General features: G+C 39.8%; 1 protein-coding gene across 6 annotated transcripts in view; it reads right to left on the reverse strand.

Annotated features, from left to right (window-relative positions):
• RAD51C (RAD51 paralog C) overlaps positions 1-12,346 on the reverse strand; it is a 43,693-nt gene that overhangs the window by 15,267 nt on the left and 16,080 nt on the right. For 4 of the 6 annotated variants that reach the window (XM_087440912.1, XM_004434784.3, XM_087440911.1 and 1 more), the window contains exon 5: positions 159-290. The exons of the other annotated variants lie outside the window; for them this stretch is intronic. In XM_087440912.1, coding sequence (XP_087297038.1) covers positions 159-290 — 132 coding nt within the window. The remainder of the gene's footprint in view (positions 1-158; positions 291-12,346) is intronic. 6 annotated transcript variants of the gene reach the window in all.

Below are 12,346 nucleotides of genomic sequence, written 5' to 3' on the forward strand. Positions count from 1 at the left end.
CAGGAATTTTTTACAGAAACCAAACCAAAACTACATTTAAAATTGTATGTCTATATTATTTGCTTCTAGTCAAGAAATTCTATTTTGCTATTTCTAGACATTAATGTTTTATACAATCTTGACTTTATTATAAAATTCTCTTGGCTAATAATACTTACAGCTAATCTGTGATTATTTGCAAGGCTGATCATCTGCTGGGCTAGGCCATTTAGTAATCGTGTACGAAGGGATAGGTCATCTAGGTCATGACGAAAAGGAAAAGCAATACCATCCACTATCACTAATCGAACCTAAATACAGAAGAGATAATGAGATGAGGTTTGGTATTAAAAATAAAATAATGAAAATGGCATACAAAAGCATAGTCTATTGCAGGGAAAAAAACCCTTAAAATCCAGGGTTCTACTTCTAACTCTCCAAAGGCTTATTTTGGAGAGTTATAAATGTATTCATTCAATGCTTTCTGTACTAATCACCAATAATTAAAATGTACTCTGGTTTGATAATTTATTGACTTAAAAAAGTAACCCAACAAAAAGAAAAAGTAACAATTACAATTTTGTTATAATTTACCACTATACACAGTCTTTACAGAGGTATTTTATACTGATAAAAGGCACATCTGAAGTCTTAGTAAAACAAATTTCTCAATTAAATACGTCAATTTTACCCCCTGGGTTCTTTTCATGTTAAAACTCTTCAAATTTTAAATTATAATACCTCCTTCAAAAACTTAATTCTTGTTATACTTTTTCCCTTAATTTAAAATATACTGTAGGGCAATTAACCATTACAGAATCTGTTGTAATAGAGAATTCAGCATGAGGCAGGTTTGTCTTAAATTCCAATCAAGAAGGTTTACTTCAGGCCGGTCCCGTGGCTTAGCGGTTAAGTGCGCGCTCCGCTACTGGCGGCCCAGGTTCAATCCCGGGCGCGCACCGACGCACCACTACTCCGGCCATGCTGAGGCCGTGTCCCACATGCAGCAACTAGAAGGACGTGCAACTATGATGTACAGCTATCTACTGGGGCTTTGGTGGGGGGGAGGGAAAGGAGGAGGATTGGCAATAGATGTTAGCTCAGGGCCAGTCTTCCTCAGCAAAAAGAGGAGGATTAGCATGGATGTTAGCTCAGGGCTGATCTTCCTCACAAAAAAAAAAAAAGGTTTACTTATAGATGATAAACATTTTCATAACAGTTTCATTTCTAATATAATGTAAATAATGGCTCCTACTGTGAAGTTAAGAGTAATATATAAACCCAAGGGCCAAGAGCAAAGAGAATCTGGAAACTAATGCAGATGTAAACAAACAAAAACTATAAGATTATATTTTTTTCTATCTAATAAGAATTAGGCTAAAGAAGAGGCTTTTGTGAAGCAATGTCTAAGTAAGCCATTTTTATATCCTTTATTTAGAGTATTCATTCCTTCATTTAGCAAGTATTTACTGACATCTACTATCTGCTAGTCACTGTTCCAGGCATTGGGGAACAAGAGACAAGGTCCCTGCTCTATTGGAGCTTACATTGTAATGGAGTAAGGAATAATTAACATGCAAACAAATATATGAATAAGATAATTTCTGATAATGATAGGAGCTATGAAGAAACTAAAACTGGGTGAAATGACAAAGAGAAAGTAGGTGATGGGGTAGAGGGAGGATTAGACTAGATGTGAGGGAAGGCATCAATGAGAAACTGAGTCTGGATAAGAACCTCCAGGAGGGAAATACAACCCATGTATAAGGAACAGGAAGGGCAAAGGCCCTAAGCACAAACAAGTCTGGCATGTTTAAGGGTCAGAAAAAAAGTAGTGAGGGGGAGTGGTAGGAAATTACATCAGAAAGGTACAATGGTCTGCTGGAGCCAAATGTACAAGCAAGTGCTAAATTTTCAGAAAATTTTCAAATCAGTTATTAAATACATCCATTAGTAAAAATTAAACTATATAAATTTATGAGTAAATAAATTATATTAAAATATAATAAATGAAATATGGATAATAAATACTGAAAACTCACTCCTTCCTAATTATTTTACCACAGTTTACTATTATCTATGCTCTTAAGGTTATTTATATCAATTTTATCTTTATATTGGAAATACTACATAATGATGTACTACTGTACATTGTTTCTTCTCTACTCCACGTTCAATGACATCACACTGGTAGCTTGAAATCAGCCATGATAGGGGTATTTCCTACATGGAAATCAGCAAACAAATCAGCTACACATGAGGGCTTGATTTGTTTTGTTGATTGTCTAGACTTTTAACAAAGTGATGGAAAAAATGTCATAATCAGATTGACCTTAAAAACGTTGTGTCTGGGCCGGCCTTGTGGCTTAGCGGTTAAGTGCACGTGCTCTGCTGCTGGCGGCCCGGGTTCGGATCCCGGGCGCGCACCAATGCACCGCTTCTCCCGCCATGCTGAGGCCGCGTCCCACGTACAGCAACTAGAAGGATGTGCAGCTATGAGATACAACTATCTACTGGGGTTTTGGGGTAAAAATAAAAAAAAAAGTCTTAAAAAAAAAACGTTGTGTCTGTACCTATTACATTGTGAACTACACAAAATATTGAGAAAATATTCTTCTACTATTAGAAAACTAATCAAATAACTAGGTATGACCATTCACTCAAATCTATAGAAAAATATTCCACAGGAAAACTCCATTTAATTGCAAGTTTGGGTTCCAGGGTATTTGCAAGGAGCCTCAAATACCCACTGCATCCAGGACCTCTCTGTCATGCCAGAGGTGCTATACAGCTTAACCTCCAAAGAACAAAGAAAAATGGAAATAGCCTATTTTTCCTCTTCACAGTCCAGATTTTACTGAAAGTGACTGAATTACAAAGATGTGGGACTTCTTCTAAGTTGTAACTGTTCACACTAATATCTGTTCCCCAAGTTTAGGGAGGAAGTGCCTGGATGTGCTTTGGTGAATTTCCCTGGTCTCTCAAAAAGGAGATTATACTGAATAACGGAAAGCCAATGATTTAAGAGTTTGAGTGGAGAGGATAAAACAGTTAAAACATTGAACTCATAAAAGTTGAAATTAAAAAGTTACCAATTGTGAGTTTTTCAAAAATAAAAATTAGAGGGCCGGCCCCGTGGCTTAGAGGTTAAGGGCGCGCGCTCTGCTACTGGAGGCCCGGGTTCGGATCCCGTGTGTGCACCGACGCACCGCTTCTCCAGCCATGCTGAGGCCTCGTCCCACATACAGCAACTAGAAGGATGTGCAACTATGACATACAACTATCCACTGGGGCTTTGGGGAAAGAAAAGGAGGAGGATTGGCAATAGATGTTAGCTTAGAGCTGGTCCTCCTCAGCAAAAAAAAAAAAAAAAAAAGAAAGGAGAAATGAATCAAAATTAAACACTAGAAAATATCTATCTAACAGAAAAAGAAGGCAGTAATGGAGAAATTGAGAAACAAGATATAAGACATATAAAAAACTAATAGCAAAATGGCAGAAGTAACTCCTTATCAGGAAGCACATTAAATGTAAATGGACTAGGGCCGGCCCTGTGGCTTGGTGGTTGAGTGCACGCGCTCCGCTGCTGGCGGCCCGGGTTTGGATTCCGGGCGCGCACCGACGCACCGCTTCTCCAGCCATGCTGGGGCCACGTCCCACATGCAGCAACTAGAGGGATGTGCAGCTATGACATGCAACTATCTGCTGGGGCTTTGGGGGAAAAAATAAATAAATAAAATTATAAAAAAAAATGTAAATGGACTAAACTTCCCAATTAAAAGGCAGAGATTGGCAGAATGGATTAAAAAAATGATCCATCTGGGCCGGCCCGGCGGCATAGCAGTTAAGTTTGTGCATTCCGCTTTGGTGGCCCACCTACTCATCGCTCATCAAGCCATGCTGAGGCGGCGTCCCACATAGAGCAACTAGAAGGATGTACAACTATGACATACAATTATCTACTGGGGCTTTGGGGAGAAAAAAGAAAAAGAAGAAGACTGGCATCAGATATTAACGCAGGGCCAATCTTCCTCAAAAAAAAAAAAATGATCCATCTATAGGCTTTCTACAAGAGACTCACTTTAGGTCCAAAGACACAAATTAAAGTACAAGAATGAAAGGACTGCAAAAGATATTCCTTGCAAACAGTAACCAAAAGAGAGTTGTAGTGGCCATACTAATATCAGATAAAAGAGACTTTAAGACAAAAATTGTTACAAGAGATGAAGAAGGACGGGCCGGCCCTGTGGCTTGGTGGTTAAGTGCAAGCGCTGCGATGCTGGTGGCCTGGGTTCGGATCCTGGGTGCGCATCAAGGCACCACTTCTCCGTTCATCCTGAGGCCGAGTCCCACATACAGCAACTAGAAGGATGTGCAGCTACAACACACAACTATCCACTGGGGCTTTGGGGGGAAAAAATAAAATAAATAAAATCTTTAAAAAAAAAAAAAAAAAAGAGATGAAGAAGGACATTGTATAATAATAAAAGGGTCAATCCATCAAGAAGATATAATAATTACAAAGATATATACACCTAACAATAAAGTCCTAAAATATATAAAGCAAAAACTGACAAAATTAAAGGAAGAAACAAGACAGTTCTACAATAATAATTTGAGATTTCAACACCCCACATTCAATGATAGATAGAACTAGACAAAAGATAAGGAAAGAGAAGACTTAGCAACACTATAAACCAACTAGAACTAACAGATATATAGCTAGAACACTCCACTCAACAACAGCAGAATACACATTCTTCTCAAGTGCATACGGAACATTCTCCTGGACAGATCAGACATTAGGTCACAATATAAGTCTCAATAAATTTACAAATATGGAATCCTATAAAATATCTTCTCTGACCACAATGCAATTAAATTAGAAACCAAGAGCAAAAGGAAATTTGGAAAATTCACAAACATATGGAAATTAAACAACATACTCTTAAATAACCAATGAATCAAAGAAGAAATCACAAGAGAAATTAGAAAATACTTAAGAATGAATGAATATGAAAACATAATATAGGAGTCAAGATGGCGGCATAGGCAGACTCTGAACTCACCTCCTCCCGTAGACACAGCCAATTGACAACTACTCGTGGAAAAATTACCCCTGAGACAGAACTGAAAACTGGATAAAAGGAACTCCTGCAACAACGGACAATCCTAACTGGGGTAGAAGAGGCAGAGACTCCCTTTCCGAGAGGAAAAACGCCGCCTTCACAAGCCGCCAGCTTCACGGCCGCCGGGAGCAGCTCACAGGTACGCACCCTCCCTGGAGGCGCGGGGTCCTGAGCCGGGGAGCGCCCCCGCTGTGGGCATTTTGTGGACCCAGCACAATCGACACCAGTGGCATAATATCTGACTTTGCCTGCTACTAAAGCATTGGGGAGCACCCCCAGAAAACCCGGTTCACAAAGAAACTAAAACTGGCTCTTAAAGGGCCCACGCACAAACTCACCCCTTCCAGAAAGCATCCTAAAATCACCAGAAAGAAAGGTGCACAGTGCTTCGGTGACAAGAGACTCACCTAATAGGCCCTGAGTGCATCTCGGTGAGGGGTGAGACCTCTCCAGGGACTGGGACATTGGCGGCGGCCATTGTTGTGGCCTGGTGTGAGCGTGCTGACACAGACACCATTGGAGTTTTCCCTGAGACCTGCTAGCCCAGGGTCTGCTCCACCCGCTAGAGCACCGATTTAATCCAGCTCAGCCAGGGCAGGCAGCCCACCCTAGAGACTGGCCCCACCCAACAACAAGCCCTCAGGCAACTTGTGGGCCTGCATAGATTGGTGACTGGATTCTCTGCAGCCTGGCAACTGAGCTGACTTGAGCGGGGCAGGGTGTGCACAAGGAGCGGGTGGAGAGTGTGGGGTGGTGGCGGAGTGTGTGGGGCTCCCGCCGTGGAGAGACTGGGTCTGCTTGGGGAGGTCGGGCGCCACACGGGCAGGACTGTGTTGACTGTGTGTGTGGACCTCTGGGCGGCAGGGCTTGTCAGCTGCAGAAGACTTGTGCTTCTCAAAGACCCACATAGGAGGTTTGCCCCACCTTCCAAAGCCTGAAACAATTGGGTGCTCCTGTGCCTGAGGCCAGCCCCACCCAGCTGCAATCCTCAGAGAGCTGACAAGAGACCTAATAGGCTAGAGGTTTACAGCAATTTTAAGGCCCTGAGCCGAACAACCTGCCACACTGGGGGCCTACTCACTTAAAAGAAATACTGCAACACAAATGTGGTATTAGAACTTACAGCCAACTGTGCTGGGGCTCCCCACACCTGATAAAGAGACTGAAGGGCCCACAACAACTACAAGCAGCTGAGCATTACAACAGCTGGCCAGGAGCATAACTCAGCCTCCCTGGGCGCCTATAGGGAGAGCTAACAGGCCACAATAGAAGGACACACGTAGCCCACATAGGGGCCACCCCTGGAACATTGAGAACTGACGGAAGCACACTGGAAGCCTCCTAAGGCATCACTTACATAAGGTCACCTATCCAAGAGCAGGAGACGTAGCTGACCTACCTAATACATAGACACAAGCACAGGGAAAGAGGCAAAATGAGGAGGCAAAAGAATACATTCCAAGTAAGGGAACAGGACAAAACCCCAGAAAAGGAACTAAGTGAAACAGAAATGAGCAACCTACCTGACAGAGAGTTCAAACTAAGAGTGTTAAGGATGCTCACTGATCTGGGGAGAAGAATAGATGAACTCAGTGAGAATGTCAACAAAGAAATGGAAGATATAAAAAAGAACCAATCAGGGCCGGCCCTGTGGCTTGGTGGTTAAGTGCGCGCGCTGCGATGCTGGAGGCCCGGGTTCTGATCCCGGGCGTGCATCGAGGCACCACTTCTCCGTCCATCCTGAGGCTGAGTCCCACATACAGCAACTAGAAGGATGTGCAGCTATGACATACAACTATCTACTGGGGCTTTGGGGGGAAAAAAATAAAATAAATAAAATCTAAAAAAAAAAAAAAAAAAAAAAGAACCAATCAGAAATGAAGAATACAATACTGGAAATGAAAAACTCATTAGAGGGACTCAAAAGCAGAGTAGAGGATACAGAAGAATGGATCAGTGAGCTGGAAGAAAGACTAGAAGAAATTACCCAAGGTGAACAGGTAAAAGAGAAAAGAATTAAAAAGAGTGAGGACAGTCTAAGGGACCTCTGGGACAACATCAAGCGCACTAACATCCGTGTTATAGGTGTCCCGGAAAGAGAAGAGCGAGACAAGGGGGCAGAGAATCTATTTCAAGAAATAATAGATGAACCCTTCCGTAACCTAAGGAAGGAAACAGACATCCAGGTACAGGAGGCACAGAGAGCCCCAAACAAGATAAACCCAAAGAGGCCCACACCAAGACACATCATAATCAAAATGTCCAGAATTAAAGATAAAGAGAGAATCCTAAAAGCCGCAAGAGAATGTCAAGTTACATACAAAGGAAACCCCATAAGGCTATCAGCTGACTTCTCAGCAGAAACCTTACAGGCTAGAAGAGAATGGCACGATATATTTAAAGTGCTAAAAGGAAAAAACTTACAGCCAAGAATACTCTACCCAGCAAGGTTATCGTTCAAAATGGAAGGAGAGATCAAAATTTTCCCAGATAAGCAAAAATTAAAGGAGTTTGCCACCAAGAAACCAGTGTTACAAGAAATGTTAAAGGGACTGATTTAAGGGGAAAAGAGAAGACCACAAATAGGAAAAATTATCTATTCCCACGATTAGAACGTAATGGATACAAATGCACAAAAAAGAGGTTAGATATGATATCAAAAACATAAAAGGAGGGAGGAGGGTAGTTAAAGAGTACAGCTTTCAGACAAAGGTCAAACTAAAGTGACCATCAATTCTGTATAGAAGAAGTAAGGAACAGAGAAGGACTACTAAAACACTGAGGGAAAAAAAGTTAAAAAATGGCAGTAAGTACATAATTATCAATAGCTACTTTAAACGTCAATGGACTAAATGCTCCAATTAAAAGGCATAGGGTGGCTGACTGGATAAAAAAACAAGACCCATATATATGCTGCATACAAGAGACACACTTCAGACCTAAAGACACTCACAAACTGAAAGTGAAGGGATGGAAAAAGATACTCCACGCAAATGGCAATGAAAAGAAAGCTGGGGTAGCAGTACTCATATCAGACAAAATAGACTTTAAAACAAAAACTGTAAAAAGAGACAAAGAAGGGCATTACATAATGATCAAGGGAACAATCCAACAAGAGGATATAACACTTGTAAATGTCTATGCACCCAATGTAGGTGCACCTAAATATATAAAGCAATTATTAACAGACATAAAAACAGAAATAGACAGTAACACAATAATAGTAGGGGACTTTAACACTCCACTTACACCAACGGATAGATCATCCAAACAGAAGATCAATAAGGAAACATTGGCCTTAAACGACACCTTAGAACAGATGGACCTAGTAGATATATACAGAGCATTCCATCCAAAAACCGAAGAATACACTTTCTTTTCAAATGCACATGGAACATTCTCCAGGATTGATCACATATTAGGCCACAAAACAAGTCTCCATAAATTTAAGAAGATTGAAATAATACCAAGCATCTTTTCTGACCACAACGGTATGAAACTAGAAATCAACTATAGGAAGAAAATCAGAAAAGCCACAAATACATGGAGATTAAACAAAATGCTACTGAACAACGACTGGGTTAACGAAGAAATCAAAGAAGAAATCAAAAAATACCTGGAGACAAACGAAAATGAAAATACGACATGCCAGAATTTATGGGATACAGCAAAAGCGGTTCTAAGAGGGAAGTTTATAGCGATACAGGCCTATCTCAACAAACAAGAAAAATCTCAAATAAACAATCTAAAAATGCACCTAAAGGAACTGGAAAAAGAAGAACAAACAAAGCCCAAAATCAGTAGAAGAAGGGAAATAATAAAAATCAGAGCAGAAATAAATGAAATGGAGACCAAAAAAACAATAGAAAAAATTAATAAAACCAAGAGCTGGTTCTTTGAAAAGATCAACAAAATAGACAAACCTTTAGCTAGACTCACCAAGAAAAAAAGAGAGAAGGCACAAATAAGTAAAATCAGAAATGAAAGAGGAGAGGTTACAACAGACACCTCAGAAATACAAAAGATTATAAGAGAATACTATGAAAAGCTTTATGCCAACCAATTCGACAATCTGGAAGAAATGGATAAATTCTTAGAATCATACAACTTTCCAAAACTGGATCAAGAAGAAGTAGAGAATTTGAATAGACCAATCACCAGTAAGGAGATCGAAACAGTAATCAAAAACCTCCCCAAAAATAAAAGTCCAGGACCAGACGGCTTCCCTGGTGAATTCTACCAAACATTCAAAGAAGACTTAATACCTATCCTTCTCAAACTCTTCCAAAAAATTGAGGAGGGGGGGAAGCTCCCTAACTCATTCTACGAAGCTGACATTACCCTGATACCAAAACCAGACAAGGACAACACAATAAAAGAAAATTACAGGCCAATATCACTGATGAACATCGATGCAAAAATCCTCAACAAAATACTAGCAAATCGCATACAACAATACGTTAAAAAGATTATACACCATGATCAAGTGGGATTTATTCCAGGTATGCAGGGATGGTTTAACATTCGCAAATCAATCAACGTAATACACCACATTAATAAAATGAAGAACAAAAATCACATGATCATCTCAATAGATGCAGAGAAAGCATCTGACAAGATCCAGCATCCATTTATGATAAAAACTCTGAATAAAATGGGTATAGAAGGAAAGTACCTCAACATAATAAAGACCATATATGAGAAACCCACAGCTAATATCATCCTCAATGGTGACAAACTGAAAGCTATCCCTCTAAGAACAGGAACCAGACAAGGATGCCCACTGTCACCACTCCTATTTAACATAGTATTGGAAGTCCTAGCCAGAGCAATCAGGCAAGAGAAAGAAATAAAAGGGATCCAAAGTGGAAAGGAAGAAGTGAAACTGTCACTATTTGCAGATGACATGATTTTATATATAGAAAACCCTAAAGAATCCACCAGAAAACTTTTAGAAGTAATAAACGAATATGGTAAAGTTGCAGGATACAAAATCAACATACAAAAATCAGTTGCATTTCTGTATACTAACAACGAAGTAGCAGAAAGAGAAATTAAGAATACCATCCCAGGGCCAGCCCCGTGGCTTAGCGGTTAAGTGCGTGCGCTCTGATGCAGGCGGCCTGGGTTCGGATCCCGGGCGCGCACAGATGCACTGCTTCTCTGGCCATGCTGAGGCCGCGTCCCACATACAGCAACTAGAAGGATGTGCAGCTATGACATACAACTATCTACTGGGGCTTTGGGGGAAAAATAAATAAATAAAATTATAAAAAAAAAAAAAAAAAGAATACCATCCCATTTACAATTGCAACAAAAAGAATAAAATACCTAGGAATAAACTTAACCAAAGAGGTGAAAGATCTGTACACCGAAAACTATAAAACATTTCTGAAAGAAATTGAAGAAGACACAAAGAAATGGAAAGATATTCCGTGCTCTTGGATTGGAAGAATTAACATAGTTAAGATGTCCATACTTCCTAAAGCCATCTATAGATTCAATGCAATCCCTATCAAAGTTCCAACAACATTTTTCACAGAAATAGAACAAAGAATCCTAAAATTCATATGGAACAACAAAAGACCCCGAATAGCTAAAGGAATCCTGAGAAAAAAGAACAAAGCTGGAGGTATCACACTCCCTGATTTTAAAATATACTACAAAGCTATAGTAACCAAAACAGCATGGTACTGGCACAAAAACAGACACACAGATCAATGGAATAGAATCGAAAGCCCAGAAATAAACCCACACATCTATGGACAGCTAATCTTTGACAAAGGATCCAAGAACATACAATGGGGAAAAGAAAGTCTCTTCAACAAATGGTGTTGGGAAAACTGGATAGCCATATGCAAAAAAATGAAAGTAGATCCTTACCTTACACCATACACAAAAATTAACTCCAAATGGATTAAAGACTTGAATGTAAGACCTGAAACTGTGAAACTTCTAGAAGAAAACATAGGCAGTACGCTCTTCGACATCGGTCTTAGCAGCATCTTTTCAAACACCACATCTGACCGGGCAAGAGAAACAATAGAAAAAATAAACAAATGGGACTACATCAAACTAAAAAGCTTCTGCACAGCAAAGGAAACCATCAACAAAACGAAAAGACAACCTAACAATTGGGAGAAGATATTTGCAAACCATACATCTGATAAGGGCTTAATCTCCAAAATATATAAAGAACTCATGCAGCTCCACAACAAAAAAACTACCAACCCAATTAAAAAATGGGCAAAAGACCTGAACAGACATTTCTCCAAAGAAGATATACAGATGGCCAACAGACACATGAAAAGATGTTCAAAATCACTAACTATCAGGGAAATGCAAATCAAAACTACAATGAGATATCACCTCACGCCCGTCAGAGTGGCTATAATTAACAAGACAGGAAACAACATGTGTTGGAGAGGATGTGGAGAGAAGGGAACTCTCATACACTGCTGGTGGGAGTGCAAACTGGTGCAGCCACTATGGAAAACAGTATGGAGATTCCTCAAAAAATCAAGGATAGAACTACCATATGATCCAGCTATTCCACTGTTGGGTATTTATCCAAAGAACTTGAAAACACCAATTTGCAAAGGTACATGCACCCCTGTGTTCATTGCAGCGTATTCACAATAGCCAAGACTTGGAAGCAACCTAAGTGCCCATCAAGGGACGAATGGATAAAGAAGCTGTGGTATATATACACAATGGAATACTACTCAGCCATAAGAAACGACGAAATCCAGCCATTTGTGACAACATGGATGGACATTGAGGGTATAATGCAAAGTGAAATAAGTCAGAGGGAGAAGGCCAAATACCGTATGATTTCCTTCATTAAGTAGTAGATAATAACAACAATAAACAAACACAGAGGGACAGAGATTGGATTGGTGGTTACCAGAGGGGAAGGGGGGAGGGAGGAGGGTGAAAGGGATAATTCGGTACATGTGTGTGGTGATGGGTTGTAATTAGTATTTTGGTGGTGAACATGATGTAGTCCATGCAGAAATAGAAGTACAATGATGTACACCTGAAATTTTTGCAATGTTATAAACCAATGTTACTGCAATAAACAAAAAATTAAAAAAAAAAATAATAAATAAATAAAAGTATAGTTTGGCATCTGTCACAAAAAAAAAATAAAATAAAATAAAGCTGGAATTTATCCCTTCAAAAAAAAAAAAAACATAATATAACAAAACTTATAGGATGCAGTGAAAGTAGAGGGA

Source organism: Ceratotherium simum, chromosome 16, assembly GCF_057802395.1.
Source record: "Ceratotherium simum simum isolate JZ-2026a chromosome 16, ASM5780239v1, whole genome shotgun sequence".
Taxonomy (NCBI): Eukaryota; Metazoa; Chordata; class Mammalia; order Perissodactyla; family Rhinocerotidae; genus Ceratotherium; species Ceratotherium simum.